The 17,313-nt window shown below is 52.5% G+C and overlaps 7 protein-coding genes across 9 annotated transcripts; 4 read left to right on the forward strand and 3 right to left on the reverse strand.

Annotated features, from left to right (window-relative positions):
• Positions 1-35: 35 nt before the first annotated feature.
• H257_17181 (hypothetical protein) lies at positions 36-2,295 on the forward strand (the record flags this gene model as incomplete). Its single annotated transcript, XM_009845876.1, has 9 exons — positions 36-110; positions 174-313; positions 391-451; positions 522-750; positions 817-1,034; positions 1,113-1,286; positions 1,348-1,511; positions 1,573-1,677; positions 1,728-2,295. 9 exons carry the CDS (start codon positions 36-38, stop codon positions 1,909-1,911), a joined length of 1,350 nt encoding a protein of 449 aa, XP_009844178.1. The 3' UTR covers positions 1,912-2,295.
• On the reverse strand, positions 1,826-6,812 carry H257_17182 (hypothetical protein). Its single transcript, XM_009845877.1, has 7 exons — positions 5,836-6,812; positions 5,404-5,526; positions 5,171-5,341; positions 3,899-5,070; positions 3,709-3,833; positions 2,594-3,087; positions 1,826-2,260 (listed from the first exon to the last, which is right to left on the reverse strand). Exons 1-7 carry the CDS (start codon positions 6,751-6,753, stop codon positions 1,970-1,972), a joined length of 3,294 nt encoding a protein of 1,097 aa, XP_009844179.1. The 5' UTR covers positions 6,754-6,812; the 3' UTR covers positions 1,826-1,969.
• Positions 6,813-6,939: 127 nt separating this feature from the next.
• On the reverse strand, positions 6,940-7,737 carry H257_17183 (hypothetical protein). The gene has a single exon (XM_009845878.1). It carries the CDS (start codon positions 7,675-7,677, stop codon positions 7,273-7,275), a length of 405 nt encoding a protein of 134 aa, XP_009844180.1. The 5' UTR covers positions 7,678-7,737; the 3' UTR covers positions 6,940-7,272.
• A 1,094-nt stretch (positions 7,738-8,831) lies between these two features.
• Positions 8,832-11,050, forward strand: H257_17184 (hypothetical protein). Its single transcript, XM_009845879.1, has 3 exons — positions 8,832-10,495; positions 10,546-10,791; positions 10,847-11,050. Exons 1-3 carry the CDS (start codon positions 8,882-8,884, stop codon positions 10,964-10,966), a joined length of 1,980 nt encoding a protein of 659 aa, XP_009844181.1. The 5' UTR covers positions 8,832-8,881; the 3' UTR covers positions 10,967-11,050.
• A 7-nt stretch (positions 11,051-11,057) lies between these two features.
• On the reverse strand, positions 11,058-12,941 carry H257_17185 (PEK protein kinase). Of its 3 annotated transcripts, XM_009845880.1 has the most exons (6): positions 12,688-12,941; positions 12,451-12,635; positions 12,065-12,403; positions 11,628-12,014; positions 11,278-11,453; positions 11,058-11,220 (listed from the first exon to the last, which is right to left on the reverse strand). In XM_009845880.1, exons 1-6 carry the CDS (start codon positions 12,929-12,931, stop codon positions 11,166-11,168), a joined length of 1,386 nt encoding a protein of 461 aa, XP_009844182.1. In that variant the 5' UTR covers positions 12,932-12,941; the 3' UTR covers positions 11,058-11,165. The 3 variants fall into 3 exon arrangements, with proteins under 3 accessions (XP_009844182.1, XP_009844183.1, XP_009844184.1); XM_009845881.1 differs by having other exon boundaries at positions 11,278-12,014; XM_009845882.1 differs by having other exon boundaries at positions 12,451-12,941.
• Positions 12,942-13,498: 557 nt separating this feature from the next.
• H257_17186 (hypothetical protein) lies at positions 13,499-15,862 on the forward strand. The gene is made up of 4 exons (XM_009845883.1): positions 13,499-13,897; positions 13,955-14,536; positions 14,580-14,767; positions 14,816-15,862. The coding sequence occupies exons 1-4, from the start codon at positions 13,511-13,513 to the stop codon at positions 15,606-15,608; spliced, it is 1,950 nt and encodes a 649-aa protein (XP_009844185.1). The 5' UTR covers positions 13,499-13,510; the 3' UTR covers positions 15,609-15,862.
• A 362-nt stretch (positions 15,863-16,224) lies between these two features.
• H257_17187 (hypothetical protein) lies at positions 16,225-17,209 on the forward strand. The gene has a single exon (XM_009845884.1). It carries the CDS (start codon positions 16,276-16,278, stop codon positions 17,143-17,145), a length of 870 nt encoding a protein of 289 aa, XP_009844186.1. The 5' UTR covers positions 16,225-16,275; the 3' UTR covers positions 17,146-17,209.
• The last annotated feature ends 104 nt before the right edge of the window (positions 17,210-17,313 follow it).

Genomic DNA, 17,313 nt, shown 5'->3' on the forward strand with positions numbered 1-17,313 from the left:
CTGTCAAGCCCAAGGATAAAAAGTTGTCCAGCAGCATGTGCAAGATTGGGATGATGATTTGGGTGTCGTGGGTGGCTACGCTTTGCCTGTGGATGATCGTTGTGCCTGTGGTGCGTGCGTTGTGTGAATGTGAACGAAAGAAACTCGGTGTAAACGTGTGTGTGGTGGAATAGAGGGCGGCGAATGTCGTGTACTACCAAGTGCAGGGGGATGACATCACAGCCAGGTACACCGACACCCAAGCAAACACCCTAGTTGGGTCCAGTGCATGGCATAAGATTGTCGGCATGGCCGTGCACGAAGCCAGGTCCAAGTACGAAACAATGCTGTGGTCATACTATAGTTCTACTCGTTCCAGTCTTGCAACCCATAAACCCACCCACGTCGTAGGCTGTACTGGTCGGATGGCAACTTCATTTGGCAGAGCAACGTGGACGGCACCAACAAGCTGGTACGTTGATTCATTTTAATCCAGTTATGTAGGTGTCCAATGCCAACGGGGTCATACTTTGCTGCGATAGGTTTTTCTCGGAGCTGTGGCCCAAGTGAGTTGGAGTGGGCACCATTTCGGCCCACCGGGCTCGCCACTGACGCTCACTGTGCTCTCCCAGCGATGTGTGACCATCTTGTCCAGGACGCCCACAGAGGTCACGTGTGTGCTGCGTGTGGCGTCGCTGTTGGACCCCTCCGCCTTGCAGCCCATCGCTACCACCAGCGTCTCAATCGCATCTGAATTTGGCACGGCGACTGGTGGGTGCAATTGATAGATAGATTTGTTTTCCCTATGTCTAGTGTCTCACGCGTGTGGATGCGAAGGAATTACACCCGGCGCCGACGATTTGCTCGGGTTAGCCGGGTACAAGAGTCCGATTGTCAAGGGGGTGACCATCCAAGTGACCTTCCCGTCACCGCATGCGCTAGCCGTCGATAACATCGTCGCCTCATCCCCGTGGTTGTTCATGTCCGATCCAAAACATGGACGTGTCTACCAGTTGCACGTGGATGACGCCAGCGTTCGCGTGGTCGTCGCGCAAGTAAGCAAATATATATATATATACTTTGAAGTATATGGGATAATAATGATTTAATATGAATGGTATATTTATTGCAAGGAATGGAGCGTGCAGGGACTGTCTATCTACGGATCCAAGTTACGATATACTGTCCAATCGAAAGGAGCGATCTACGCCTTGGATGTGTCTAATGCGACCAGCAGCAGCGCCATCCCAACGCCACTCGTGACCAAGTTGAAGTCTCCACGTGGCATCGTATTGGACCATGTGAACGTACATATATTTATATATATATATATATATATATATCATATATGACGTTTGATGCGGATAGTGGAGGTTGTATGTGGCTGAAAAGGGCGGCAAAATCTACCGCGTCCACGCCGACGGCCTGCCGTTTCCAAGCATGGGGCAGCGCAAGATGGTGACGATGGAGCGAGTTCTGGGGCTTAGTACCTTGACCCGGTTGAATGGGCTCAGCCTCGACGTACCCAACGGGTATACTTAGTACCTGGATATCAAATGGCAGTAGTACGCATATACCATGTTAGGCTTGTAGGGTGTTATATTGGACGGAATGCAGTAGTACGAATGTGGTAGCGCGAGCAGACTTGAGTACGATGGAGCGGCAAGTGGTTGCTGGTGGTAGCCCCGATAATTTGAAGTACACGCTTTCTCTTACTTGAGAGGATATCGAACTAACGTCCTTCGTAGTTGGCCACGATATGTGCATTATGCTAGCCAAAGCGATGCCCTATTCTACGCCGAATATGGAGGTCGAATCTCCAGTGGACCTATCGGTGGACCGTTCGATGCTGTCGTGGATGACGTTCCTGGGGCAACTGTGAACTCGAACTCGATGGATCATCGCCCAATGCATATGTTTGCGTTAGATTGATGATAGATATCCCAAGCAGTATACACCTACTATTTCCAAATTTGGACATAATTTTATATTATTCGTACATATTCCGTAACGCGAGCAACAGGTGCGCGAATGGCCGAGTGTTCTGGTCGATCGTTAGCCTGTACATGGCTTTAAATCGAGTGATTGTGGCTTGCATGGCGGGCTTGGTGGACGCCGACCCGAGTCGGATGAGCTGAAGGAGGTACTCTTGCAGCCGCAGCACCAACGTCGGCGCCATCGATTCCAAGTCGGCCTGTTCATGACGTGGCAGTGTGGCTACGCGTTTGAACGCATCAAATGTATTGAGAACCACGAGCAGCGCGTGCTCGACGTCTTCCATCTACATCGTCGCATATATATATATATAAATATATATTGTGTTTCTTCGAAATTGGAGCGATATGGAGAATAATGAATCGACACAACCAAATAATGTACACAAGAATCGACGCAAGAATCTAGCCAATCAGATGCCTTCAACAGTGTGAAGGGCATTAAAATATATTTTGACATTTAAAAATGTCAAAATGGATTTGGCAATTCCAACCCCTCAAAGGCCACACACATTCTGGCTGTGAAAGAACAAGACGATTTCGGAATAACATGTTGTAGTAGCAGCCCCACTACTACTAGTAGTACTACTAAACACGAAACAACATATGATCCTTCGTACTTTGGTGGACGACGCGTACAATTCCGCGAGCTGTTTGTGAATCATCACGAATGTCGTGCCGACTTCGACACCGCCAAAGTACTCGAGCGCTTTCTCATAGTGTCGACGGGCCGCCTCCATGCGCTGCTTGGTTTTCACCTGTTGCTGGCTGTAGTAAGAGGCCATCTGGTAATGCGTGGCGGCCACTTGGCGGCGGTCGCGGAGCTCCACGTACATATTAAGCGCCTTGTTAAACTTCTCCAGCACCCCCAAATGGTTGTCTTGAGTTTTGGCCAAGTGCACGGCCCACACAAGATACGTGAGTGCGAGCTCGCCGTTCACTTTGGCATGCAATGGCGGCCCCGCCTTGGCGCTTTTGAGCTTGGCTTGGGCTTTGAAGCAGAGCTGCACAGCGTGGGCATAATGCGATTCTGCGGCTGTGGATGCTTCGGTATCCGCCAACACTTTGTGTAAGTGAGCCAAGTTGGCATAGATCAAAGCCGTGTTGACCCCATCTAGATAAACACACTCGAATCATCAAATGGGAAAAATGGATATATATATATATATATATTGTCAAATCGATTCAAAACTGGAACCGACTGCACTATCATATGTGAAAAGAGGTATTGTGGTGTATGTATTGTAAACTGGGGCGAGTGACATGGAGAATGAATCGACACAACCAAATATAATGTACAAAAGAATCATCGGCAGAAGGATATATTTAGCCAATCAGATTGCAGGAAACCATCACCACCAACATTGAATTAGTGTGTGACTTGAATTAGTGTGATATACCAATCACCACAGGACGTTTTACATACTAATATTCAGTACAAAGAATCGATCGATAGATTTCGCGATTCAGCACAAAAGTCAACCAAAGTTTGGGTAAAAGAAAGTCAATATATGAAGGAACCGCTAAAGCCAATCAAAGCACGTTTTTCGGGTACATTTCTGCCAATCCAAAGTACTGAGATTCAGTTTAGTAATGGCGAAAACCTGATATATACCAAGCATTGTATAGTTTGTACAAGCTTAAATAGGGCCAAAGAAGCCTCAAATGTTACTCGCCAATAGACTCCAAATGAACCAAATTTGGGTGCATATATATATATGTTGGTATACAGTACCTTCGATGGTGTCGAATAGTATACTCCCGCCTTCAAACCAAAGGTACGCTGCTGTGAAATCGCTTCGTCCGAGGTAAAATTTGCCCAATTCGTTGGCTGCGTTGCCCAATTTCTTCATCAAGACACTACAACCACACGCCAAACGATGTCACAGCTGGACTAAAATATATCAACCAAGTTGTAGACGTACAAGAACGAATCAGCAGGCACTTGCGGCTCCAGGGCGTTCAAGTAGGCAAAGAACGCCACATAACGCAGCGATTCTGCCGTGTCTGGCGACACCATGGACGAGGCCGCAGCGGAATGCTGCTTTACCCATACACTGGCCACGGATGCTTCGTGGTCGTAGCAGTGCGACGGCAGCAGACCTCCACTGACGACCGCAAACGCGTGGAACAAGGCGGCGGCCGTGGGTGCGTCGTTGGTGTCGAGCACGTTGGCGGCATCCCCGATGACTTCCAGCACACAAGCGCGGGCATGTGCCATGGACTGGCACTGCTTGGACGACCCATTGGACGACTTGTACGATCTCGTGGAGGACGCCGCCGCGCCTCCAAAATCCAATTCCGTCGCCAGCGTGGAAAAGAAATCCAGGCTCGTGATGACCGACAGCAACACATGGCGGGGATGGGCGGGCACCGCGTCTACGGGCATGAACATGCACGCGTCCGCCAGACTTGTGAGCATCTTTGCATGCATATTGGTGTCCAAGTACAGAGTAGCTAGATGGAGACACGCCGAGCAGTGTTTGAGCTTGAGTCGGAGCACTTCCTCTTGCATAAACTCTGCCACATCGTCACCATTGTCGTCGTCATTGTCATTGTCACGATTGTCGTCACCATTGTCTTGAGACGGGGGGTCTGCTTGTTGCTGCCGAGTGTGATGGAGTGCGCATCCTTCAAGCACTCGGATGCTGCGGACGAGGTGCGGAAGGGCGCTGGCGGTCGCTTCGATCGAGTCGTGGGGCGTTGCCAGCAGCATTCCGTGGAGGTATGTGTCTGCCATGGCCTCTTCCACCATGGCCGAGATCGAGTCTTTCGGGGACATCGATGGATGTTGGGGGTGGTGATGGCATGATGATGTCTGTGGGGGTTGTGTGCGGATTTCGTCGAGCAGCTCGAGACACGTGGCAAGCAGCTCACGCTGTCGCAGACGCAGCCGATGCTGAAGCGTGGGGGAGGCCGTGGCGGCGACGACGAGGCGGCCGGCGCGCGACGCGAAGCGGTAGCACAGCATCGCCATCATGTACTTCCACTTGCGCTGCTTGCCTTGGGATAGCATGCGGACATCGTATAGGCGCAGAGACCGACTGCCTTCTTCTCGAAACAGCCAGTACGTGCCATTGGATGCTGTGCAGTTTTGCTAGGGTTGGTTAGCAAGCGAAGGAAGGGTCCTACTACTACTACTACTACTACTAGATCAAGAGAGATAGGTGAGGTACACAGATAGACATAAATAATACCTGCAGGAACCGAAGCAACATGGTCGCATTCATGTCAACATCTTGGACATCAAACAGCGGGCGGGATGCGGCGCCGTTGAGATATGGAATGTCGCGGGTTTGAAGGAGCTGGTATCCTCGAACATACCCGTGGGAATGCATGCAAATGGCCAACTCTGGGATGTTGGCAATCTAGACCATGAATTAGTCGGTGGAAATGTTAACACTATTAGTAGGCGGAAGCGCCAACTCACCACGTTGTCCAAGTAGTAGTCCAGTGCTGTACACAGAGACAACTCGTCGTTCACGTCGTGCAGCTTGAGCGATACGGCCGGGTGGTCCTTGTTGCTAAACAACTGAACGTCGCTGCCTAGGAGCTAGTGTGTCGAAAGCAGCACGTAGTAAGACAGTGTGTTTATGATTGATCAATTCGTTAGTTAGTTGGTTAGTTAATCATGGGTACTAGTAATAGAATTGTTGGGTTTATGCTGCCATGGAGATTAATATATACGACTACATGCATTCTAGCCAATCAGACCACGACCATTAACATTTAATTAGTGTGTGATATCAAATAGTGTGATTCTTCCATCTACAGGGCACACAACATATTCACGACAACGACTCGATTTGACATATGACGATTCAGCACCCGAGCTCAAATGTTGTCAACAAACAGGCAATACCATTTTCATATCGTGAAACGTCCAGCTGAATGTGCGACCGAACGTCGCTGGCACGACGTCTGGCTGTCGGTCGGCTTGTTTCTGGAGCTGCGCGCGTGCCTTGCGGCGCTTGGACGATGGGTTTGGCGGATGTGGTGGTCGTTGTGAGTGTTGGACTGGCGATGACAATGGAGGAGGGGATGACGAGGAAGATGGTGGAGGAGTGATGAGCTGAGTGCTTTGGTAAATGAAGTTTTCGTACAAATGTGAAGGCGGCGACGGCAGGTACGTGCGTTGGGAAGGTTGGTCGGGCTGGAGCACTTCGTTGCACGCGTCGAACCCGCGGGGCAAGTCCGTTTCATCCACTTCGCCGTCCACGATCAGCGTGTTCCCCACTCGATGGATAGCGAGCGACACGCGGCTGTTCGAGTACGGCAGTTTGAACAGGGTCTTGATGTTCTCGGCAGGACCGAGAAAGTGCACCATGTCGTCGTGGGTGGGGGTGGACGACGACGACGACGACGCATGACTTCGGCTGCTCGTTCCAAAGGATGGAGGAAGCGCTTCGAAGTCTTCGTACCCATACTCGTCGCCGCAACCGGCTAATTCCACGTGCCCGCCGTGCAGGCGGAGAGACATTTGCTGCTGCTGCTTTCGACTGGTCTTCATGAGACTCTCCAAATGGGCTTGTCGTTGCAATGCTGATGGAGCGGTGTTCAGGTCAGTGTCTGTGTCCAATTGCTTGAATCGAAACGATGGAGTTGCAACGTGAACCAAGCTCAGGTCGGATCCACAAGTCAACGCCAGGCCCGTCGAAGTCGCGGGCAGGACCACCATTTGACCCGCCTGGCTGGTCTGTAATACAGCGCCTTGGTCGATCGTCACGAGTTGCATGTTCTGCTCGTACGCAGTGAACTCGGCCGCATCTGGGTCGTCCATCCTCCTGTGCTCCTCCTCCCACTTTCGCCGGACACGCGAGATTGCTTCGAGAAGGAAATTCGCCAAATAATAATACTGTCAGATCTGGGTAAATCGAAGTTCGAAGTATAAATGGCCACGTTTGATTGGCAATAAGAGTGCTTCGAAGTGCGAGAGCTTATTGCAACCTTTGGAAAACAAAGATCGGAAAAATATCCCACATACCTACCACCGCCGACACAGCAAGGCGAAGGTCATGCCACTGATGAGTCACGTGAATGCTACTCCTCGCTCACATGGGGCGGTTCTCGATGCGTCCAGTCCGACCGACAGCACTAGCAACATCAGTCTGGACATGGATCTGTTGGAATCGTCGACGAATTCTGTCCAAAGCGGAGGTGGTCCATGTGAAAAGTGCGCGGCCAGAGTCACAACGGAAGGGAACGCGTACGAGGTTTCGCTGGAGAAGGACTTGTATGGCCTTGGGATATACTTTGCCAAAGGCGGGGATTCGGCCATTGTCGATCAACACGTGCCATTCTACAAGCTGCCGTCGGGTCGAGAAGCGCCCGGGGAAGCATGCGGCGTAATCAAACCCGGGGACATCCTCCTGTCCATCAACGAGGAAGACATTACGTCGTTCAAGTTTGAAGAAGTGGTGGAAGCTTTGCGCAACTTGGCATCGGGCCGCGTTGTGCTGCGCTTTCGCACGCCCAATCCAGCATCACCGGACCACGAGTCGCTGGAAGTGCGACTGAGAGCGCTCGAGAACGACGTGGAGAGGGAGAGGAAATGCCGACTCATGACAGAGAAGAAGATGCACATGTATCGAGACGAAGTGCTGCGACTCACAGACGTCAACGCCGTCCTGCACTGCACCATCAAGTCCCTCGAAAACGACCTCCACGCAGCCCAGAAGTTTGCAAGATATGCCCACGTTGCCATTTGATAAAGTTATGAAAAGTGATCTATTGCTTTCTTGAAGCTGACTGTATTGTATGCTCGACGACATGATGCAACAACCTATGGTTCATAACCAAGGCCACAAACTACTGTACCATGCACGCCACCTCTTCTGGGCTAACGGTACTGTACTGTAGCCCAGCGAAGTGCTAGCTAGCCTTTCGCCCGTTGTTCGTGGTTTAATCTTGAACGTTGTAATCGACGTGATATATTATTGCGAGCTAGCTGCTGCGAGTTGCAAGCTGGAGCGGAGTTCGACTTCTGTCTACTCTATGCGCATTATTACCGACGTAGTTGCCACTCCCCAGCACAATCCATAAGAGCAGTATGCTAGTATGGAAATGTGTTTGCTATGTATTGCTAGTGCGTAAATGTGTGATGAAGCTGCTCAGACAGCCAAGGGTATCTCGACATTCAAGGCTACTACCCCTCGTTCGGAAACTCTAGTCTGAAAACACTTTAAAATCATCATCGCAGCTTCTTTCAGTGTTCTAGTGTGTCGTGTCGTCGGGTGCGTTGGCATTGCTATGCTGATGGACGTGGATCTACACTCTAGCTGGTACGTTCACAATTGTATTGTTTGTAGCAATGATCAGAAAACCTGTTAAAAGTCCATCAGTTTGGAAATCAGACCCGAAAGATGGTTGATTAGAAGGAATTCATCATGTCATGCACACACAGTGAGGCAAACCACATGCAGAATCAAGTGATGAAGCTGCTCAGACAGCCAAGGGTATCTCGACATTCAAGGCTACTACCCCTCGTTCGGAAACTCTAGTCTGAAAACACTTTAAAATCATCATCGCAGCATGGAATATGTACTTCGAAGTAGTTGACTTTGGCACTCGGACGGAAATTGCTGAATGGCGTGTTGGTCAATTGCACCAAGTTGGATCTTACAGGGACCAATCGTTTAACCGACATTCGCTAGCCAATGAAAACGAAGATGCATCGGATTGGTTATAATCATGACTGATTTCAACCAGTGATTTTCGCCATTTTGTTCACCAATTGATGTCACTATTTCATTAACATTCAAAGTATGCACCGGATAATTTCGAGTGTATCCGGGGCTACCTTGATATTATAGTAGGCGAGCTACTAGTAGGCCTGTGGTTTAGTAGATACTAGTATTTCTTGCGGCCACCATCAAAGCAGGGATCGTTGCTAAGAAGTCCACTGCGCGATGAGTGGAAAGAAGAGCGTGGTCAAGAACCGGGCCCCCGCGCCCATCCAGATCACAGCGGAGCAGATCCTACGCGAGGCACAAGAGCGGAAAGAGGAGTCGGTGAAGCCATCTCGCCGACGAATCACCGATGCCGAGGAGCTGGACGAGTACCGCATGGGCAAGCGCAAAACGTTTGAGACCGAGATCCGACGGCAGCGACATCACTTGGGCACGTGGATCAAGTACGCGCAGTGGGAAGAGACGCAGCACGAGTTTGCCCGCGCGCGGTCGGTATTTGAGCGCGCGATCGACGTCGAGTACAAGAACCAGTCGCTGTGGCTCAAGTACGCCGAGATGGAGATGAAGAACAAGTTCATCAACCACGCGCGGAACGTGTGGGACCGGGCCGTGAGCTTGTTGCCGCGGGTGGCGCAATTCTGGTACAAATACGCATTCATGGAGGAAATGGTGGGCAACTTGGACGCGGCGCGCGCGATCTTTGAGCGGTGGATGGAATGGCAGCCGGACGACCAGGCCTGGTACTCGTACATCAAGTTGGAAGTCCGTGCGAAGGAGACGGAGCGTGCGCGGGCCGTGTACGAGCGCTACCTCATGTGCCACGTAGCCGAGCGATCGTACCTCAAGTACGCGGCATGGGAGGAGAAAGGGCTCGAGTTGGCGCGCGCGCGCACCATCTACGAACGCGCGATGGTCGAGCTGCGGGAAGACGAGCGCAGTGAGAAGACATACATTGCGTTCGCGGCGTTCGAGGAACGGTGCAAGGAGTTTGAGCGCGCGCGCGCGATCTACAAGCACGCGCTGGACACGTTGGCCAAGGAGAGCGCGGTGAACCTGTACAATGCATTCATCACGTTTGAAAAACAGCATGGCGACCGCCACCGCATCGAAGAAGTCGTGATAGCCAAGCGCCGCGTGCATTACGAAGCTCAAGTCGCGCGCAACCCGATGGACTACGACACATGGTTTGAGTACATCCAGCTAGAAGAAGCCGAGGGCAACGAGACGCTGACTCGCGAAGTGTACGAGCGCGCGATCGCGAACGTACCACCGGTGCACGAAAAGGTGTTTTGGAGGCGATACATATTCCTGTGGATCAAGTACGCCGTGTACATGGAGCTGACAGTCGAGTCGGTCGAGGATGCGCGCCAGGTGTACCAGCAGTGTGTAGCTATTGTACCTCACCGCTCATTTACATTTTCCAAGCTGTGGGTGCTGTACGCCAAGTTTTTGATCCGGCAAAAGGACGTGAAGGGGGCGCGACGGGTGCTCGGCGAAGCGCTGGGGCGCTGCGCCACGACCAAGTTGTTTCGCAGCTACATTGCGCTGGAGCTCATGATGGGCGAAGTCGAACGGTGTCGCACGCTATATGAAAAGTGGCTCGTGTTTGCCCCACACAACTGTGTCGCGTGGAAGCAGTACGCCGACCTCGAGGCCGGCGTCGGCGAAATCGCGCGCGCGCGCGCCGTGTTTGAGCTCGCGATCCAGCAAAATGTGCTCGACAAGCCAGAGATGATGTGGAAAGCGTACATTGACTTTGAAATGGACCAGCAAGAACTAGACAAGACGCGCGAGTTGTACGAGCGGCTGCTCGAACGCACCAAGCATGTCAAGGTACAACTACTAGTACTACTACTAATAGTAGTCATTCAGAGTGGACACAGGTGTGGACGAGCTTTGCCCAGTTTGAAGGGAGCCATTTCGATGCTGACGCGGCGCGCGATGTGTTTCGCCGCGCATCGACGTGCTTGAAGGACGAGGGGAAGAAGGAAGACCGATTGCAGCTGGTCGAGGCTTGGGTCGCCTTCGAAGAGGCGTTGCCGACCAACGACGTGGCCAATATCCAAATGGCGCAGAAATTGCTGCCTCGGTCCGTGCAGAAGCAGCGCATGGCGTATGCCGTCGACGGGGTACGCTAGCCAGCCATTCTATATGATGGAATTGCTCATACTTGATATTTCCTAGTCGGAGCTGGGCATGGAAGTGTACACAGACTATGTCTTCCCCGACGAAGAGAAGTCGCAGTCGAATCTCAAGCTGCTCCAAGCCGCCCAACTATGGAAAAAACGCGCCCGCGAAGAATAAAAAAACCTTTTTTTTGCACTTTTTTTTTTCATCACAACCTGGAGACATAATAATATTGGAAGAATATCCCACTTTGGATGCGAACTTTGAATACAGGACTATTATAATACTATTAATATTATAGTATGCAATTTGCAGTTAGTACTACTAATAGTAGCTTTTTAAATGTCCTTGTATACTTAAATTCACCTGTTGCCAGTTACCACGCCGACGCCCGCGCCGTTAGAAAACACAACACTTGCTCGGCGGACGGCCTAATTGATGTTGTATGATGACGTGATCTGGTCCAGGATGACGTAATCATGATCTACCGGTCGAACGGGTTGGCCGCTGTCATGGCGGTCACGAGCGCGAGTTCCGTGGAGAATCTCGACGTGACCGGGAGGACGCCGTGACGCGCGCTCGTCAGCACTTGCACGCGCTCCATGGCCGTGGCAAAGTAGCAGCACAGCTCCAGCAGGATCAAGCCCAAGCCAAACATATCCGACTAGTATATACATACTCTCAAGCTCAAAACGACAAACTCAAACTGAATCTCAATCTCAATATGACAAAGGAGGACATATACTGCAAACTGAATCTGAATCTCAATAATACAAAAGTGGACAGTACTACTAGTAGTAAGTACTACACACTCAATCTCAAAAGGACAATGGCGGACCTTGTCCGAGTAGTGCGCCGTGCGCTGGCCGGACACGCCCACTTGCTCGGGCGACGCATAGAGGAACGTGCCGACCGCGGTCGTGTGCGGCGACGACGACGACGACGTGACAGAGGTGGTGATGGTCGTCGTCGTCGTCGTCGTCGACAGCCCAAAGTCGCCGATTTTCGCGACGCCGTTGCGAAGAAAGACATTGTCGGGCTTGATGTCGCGGTGGATGACGCCATGCTCGTGGATGTGCTGGACGCCGCGGAGGACGTCCTGGAAGAGGCTCATGGCGGTGCGATGAACAGAGTCCGAGTGGAGGCGGGAAGGTCCGGTGGCCCCCAACCACGACGTGAGGTTGTTGATGGGCAGGTGGTCCCATACATGTTGACATAGCTCCATCTAGATACACATATAAGAAAGAGTACAGGACAAGGAAGAAGAACACGGACTTGAATGAACAGCGTTTTGCGAAGTTGGGTCGTGGCGTCATCCCCCGACGACGCAGTGGACACTTGCTTGGACTGGTCAAGGTCCTCCAAAGCAACCGAGTTGCTGGCAAACTCGACGACGCTGTCGTCTTCCCCCAAAGAAAACTCGTCACGATACGAAGCACAAGATGATGAAGCGTCCTCGTGGGTGGTTGAGTTGCTTTCCAAGGGTCGAGTACGGGTCACGGTAAAGGCATCATGTTCGCGGTGGGCGGCCTCATCTTCCAACCAAGACGCGTAGTACTGCACGATGTTCTGGTGGGTGGGCAGCCGGGTCATGGCTTGGATTTCGCGCATGGCCTGAAGAACAAAGTTGGGTTCGTGACACGAACAACCGAGAAACCTACCTGGGAGAGTTGGTTGGGTTTATGGGAGATTTCGACTTTCTTCACGGCGAAACGTTCCCCGTCATGTACGCATTCCACCTCGAAGACGCTGCCCTGTCCTCCGCGTCCAAGCACGCGCGCCTCCTTGAAATGTTGCTTGTAGTACGAGACCACTGGATTTGACGACAAGGGTGGAGTAAAGTGCCCTGCCAAACGAACGTCTGAGGGTGAAAGTAGCCGCGGTGGATGTACATGTACCAAGCGCATGCGACAAAGCCACAGGACGAGGCGGCGCGAACGGTGCGTACGTCAAGAATTGGTTGGCATAGTCAAGGCTCGGCACCCGCACCAAACGACGCGGAGGCGGTCGAGGGACGAGCGCTTTGTGGAAGTACCCTATGAACGGATTGGTCTTGTCCACAACGACGTCCGGGCGGCTCGCAAAGTGACCGAACTTGCCGAGCAGCACCGTCGCCGTTGCGGTCGCTGTCAGCGTGTTCATCGCAAGTCACTAGGAGTGAATGTAAGATGTGGCAAGTTCAACATGTATTTAATATGTCACCATTAAACACCACACCACGTAATTGTACACCCGTTCAAAACAGTTAGTATCTACTAGATGGTGAGTAGTAGAAGACCTCCGAATAGGTTTACTAGTAATAGTAGTGCACCTTGCCTTGAAAAGTGAATGGCATATTTCATTGTGTTTGAATGATTCAGGGGGGTGTTGTTTGTTAATGTTAGGAACTTATTGATACTGTACTAATGTGCAGCCGAGCCATCGTTGGATTTTCATTCTACCTAGAAGATGTGGTTTAGTATGTATCGTCAACGTTGACGAAACAGCAATTGGTGGGTACTAAATATATACTAGTTAGTACACATCATGGTGTGAACTTCAGTTTGGATATTAAAAGGACAAAACTTTAATTTGCATAGTTTAAGTTTATGAGAGCACAATATTTATTTGTCTTGTACAAATTATTGCTCAAAACTATTTTTGATCACAGTCGAAAGAATATGGTGGTAAATTACTGTACTGCAAGCTCAAAGATATCCTCAGATATCAATCGACCACGTCATGCTGCTGGCGCGACCTGCGGCCAGCCTTCGGCGAACGCCCCCACTGGTGAAAGGGCTCTTCATCGTTCGCAACAAGAGCGGGTATGTGCAGAAGACGGTTATCCCAACCTTCCACTTCCAGAAGTCTCTCACGAGACTGCCGATTCCGTCTCTGGACGACACGTTGAATCGCTACCTTCTCGCAGTGCAGCCCGTCGTGAGTGCCAACGAGTTCGACGCGACCAAGCGAGCCGTGGAGAAGTTCCGCAAGCAAGACGGTCCGGAGCTGCATGCGGCATTGGTCGAACGCGACAATGCGTCGCCAGAGACGAGCTACATCAACAAGTGGTGGTTTGACATGTACGTGCAGGACCGCCAGCCCCTCGTGATCAACGTCAACCCCCAGGTCCACCCACATCCCATCATCTTCCCTCGTTTCCGTCATTAACCCCGCATCCGGTAGATCAAGATCAAGGACGACCCGGCGCCGGAGAAGAACACGCAGAACCAGCGCGCGGCGTCGCTGATTGCATCGTCGGTTCGCGTCTTCCGCACGCTGCGCGACCGCCACTTGGAGCCCGATATCTTCCACACCAAGCCCAACTACTCCAAGACATCTGCGTTCAACACGTTCTGCAAGTTCCTTCCCGAGTCGGTGTCGTTCTACGGCGCCGCGGCGCTGGGCGCGTACCCGTTGGACATGAGTCAGTACAAGAACTTATTTCACTCGACGCGCATTCCGGGCGTAGGCCAGGACAAACTCGAGCTGTTTCCAGCCTCCAAGCACATCGTGGTGCAATATGGGTCGGCGTTTTACAAGTTTAACGTGTTGAAGGACGACGGGACGGCCGTGGCGGACGCCGACATCTTGGCGGCAATCGATTCCATCTTGAAGAATCGGCCGGTCGAGTCGGCGGCGGCGCTGGGCGTGGGCCTCCTCACGACCCTGCCGCGGGACGACTGGGCCCGCGCCCGTACCGCGCTCGTGCAGTCGGATACCGTGAATGCATCCAGCCTCCATGACATTGACAGCGCCTTGTTTATGGTACGACCAATATACACGATGAAGGCTAATGTATGGTGGGTAGGTGACGCTGGAGCACACCGCGCCCGAGTCCCCGGCTGCCATTTCGCGCACCTTTTTGCACGGAGACGGGGCCAACCACTGGTTTGACAAGAGTTTTCAGCTGATTGTCGCGGCTAACGGCAAGGCATCGGTGAATTTCGAGCACTCGTGGGGCGACGGCGTCGCTGTGCTGCGTTATTTGAATGAAATGTACCTATATATATAAATATATATATATATCGCGGATATTGCATCTAGGTACACGGACAGCATCCAGCATGGCGCGTTGCCGACCGGTGGAACCACCACGACGACGACTAGTTCTGCGATCCCCCTCCAATGGAACCTCTCGGCCGAGACTAAACGTACCCTGGAACAAGCCAAGCACACGTTTGACACGTGGACGCATCGGCTGTTGATTGACGTGGCCGAGTCGCCGGTCACGCGGCAGATCGCATCGGACTATGGCATCGGCACGGACGGCGTCATGCAGATGGCCATCCAGCTGGCGCACTTCCGACTCCACCGCGGGTTTGTGTCGACGTACGAGAGCGCGAGCACGGCGGCATTCAAGCACGGTCGGACCGAGACCATCCGGTCGTGCACGAACGAAGCCGTGGCGTTTTGTCATGCGATAGAATCGACGCGCGTACTTTCGGCGGACAAGGCAGCGGCGCTGCGGCGGGCCGTCAAGAAGCATGGCGAGCTGACCAAGAACGGAGTTATGGGCCAAGGCTTTGATAGGCACTTGTTTGGGCTCAAGAAGATGGCAGCGCTGCAGGGTGCGCCCGTGCCGGAACTGTTTGAGCTGCCGTCGGCGGCCATCATGAGCCGGATCATCCTGTCGACGAGCACCCTCTCGAGTCCGAACCTGGACGGCGGGAGCTTTGGCCCTGTGAACGACGACTGCTACGGCATCGGGTATGGCATCGAAGCGCAGGGGTCGGTGTTCCAGCTGGCGAGTTATCGGTCGGATCTCCCTGACCTCAAGGCGGCGCTGATCTCGAGTCTCCATGACATTGAAGCTGTGCTCCGCGAGACCAAAAAGTAGCTTAACGTGTGTATTGCTCAAGTGCATTGGAACTCGTCCATGTATTTTAGTAACTAGTAGTGGTAGTAGTGCTCAAGGACGGACGCATTGAAGTTCAGTTGCTCGCAGCAAGACAACACTGTAGGTAGATAAGAGCTGCGACTCAGGCGACTGTGGCACATGTACGCGATTTCCAGTAGGCCATATCTTTGGATGATCTACGCCATGTATGCTGGCATGTCGTCGCATGTGCAGTCGCGTCTTGGGACGACATGGATGCGCGAGAACTCGACCAGCACGAATGCGTAGACTCCATTACAGTCGAGCCCTCACGAAGGTTGGCACCACGCAATGCACTCTTAAGCATCTTCAATAGCCCAATGTCCATGTGATCACCGCACCCTCGGTGTAGTAGCCACTAGCGAATGGGACAACCCTCTTCGTCTACCTACAAGTTGCAAAGGACATGCTGCTGAGAGGTGCCATACAGCCTGCGATGTCTTCGTACGCAACGAGAACGAGGACATCCCTGTCCATTACTCCGGAGTAAGTTTGGTAGAGGTTTGGAGTGAATGAGCAACTTATAGAATCGGTCATTTTATTGTACCGCATAAAATAATTGTTTGCCCAGTAGATATTTTGAGCAGTTCTTCATGAGGCACCAACCATTTCTGAGCATTTGGCGGAGATGGCATCAACCAAACCTGCAACAGAAACCACGGGCAAAGTCGTGAAGGCGGCTCCCGCTGAAACGGGCAACGACGACGTGAAAGCGGCTTCCACCGACGCAGCGGCGAAAGGCGTCAAGTTCGGTACGAGCTGGTCGGGGAAGGAAGACAAGAAGTTGAAGAAGGCCGTCGAGGCCCAAGGCAAGAGCCACAAGGCCAACTGGAAGCTCGTCGCGTCCAAAGTCCCCGGTCGTACCGCCGGGGCGTGCCAAGGACGATGGAACACAGTGCTGGATCCGCTCGTGGATCGGTCGCCATGGACGCCCGAGCTGGACGCGCAGCTGCTGGAGCTGTACAAGGACCCGCTGTACGACTCGTGGAGCAAGCGAGCTGCCAAGCTAGCGGAGGGGAAATTCGGCCCCGATGGCAAGCAGCCCATGCGTCGCAGCGGCGCCGACACGTGCGACAGGTACTTCAAAATCACAAAGTCGAAAAAGGCGCCCAAGACAAAAGGGTCCAACAACCATAAGAAACCTGCCGAAGTCAAATGGACAGACGAGACGGACGATGCGCTGGACGCGCCGCCGACCATCGGACAGCCCACCGCGGCGGCGGCTCCCGTCGCCACCCGCAACCAGAACATCCGTGCCCGACGGAACGAGCGGCGGAAGAAGTATATCGCGGCCAAGGCGGCTGCGGCGGCGGACTCCAACGACGATGGCGCTCAGGAAGACGGCGTCGCAGAGGACGCATCTGCCAACAAGAAGGGCAAGTTCGACAAGAATGCTGGGCATTTTGGCAAAAAGCCATTCGACCGAGCGCCTGGTGGCAAGCGGAAAGCAGCGTCAAAGCCACCACCGCCCAAACCGTTCAAGAAGCACAAGCAATAATAACGATACTATAAGAGAGACAAAGTAGGGTATCACGAACAACAGCACTGTAGTGTTTTGGCAATAATCGGTTGTCAAAGTCGTCGTTACTAGGTAGTAGTGTAGTAGTACTACGTAGTAGTTAGTTGAATGACAGCACTCTATAAAGGCATGCCATCAAGCAAGGAC

This window comes from Aphanomyces astaci (genome assembly GCF_000520075.1).
Source record: "Aphanomyces astaci strain APO3 unplaced genomic scaffold supercont1.99, whole genome shotgun sequence".
NCBI lineage: Eukaryota > Oomycota > Saprolegniomycetes > Saprolegniales > Verrucalvaceae > Aphanomyces > Aphanomyces astaci.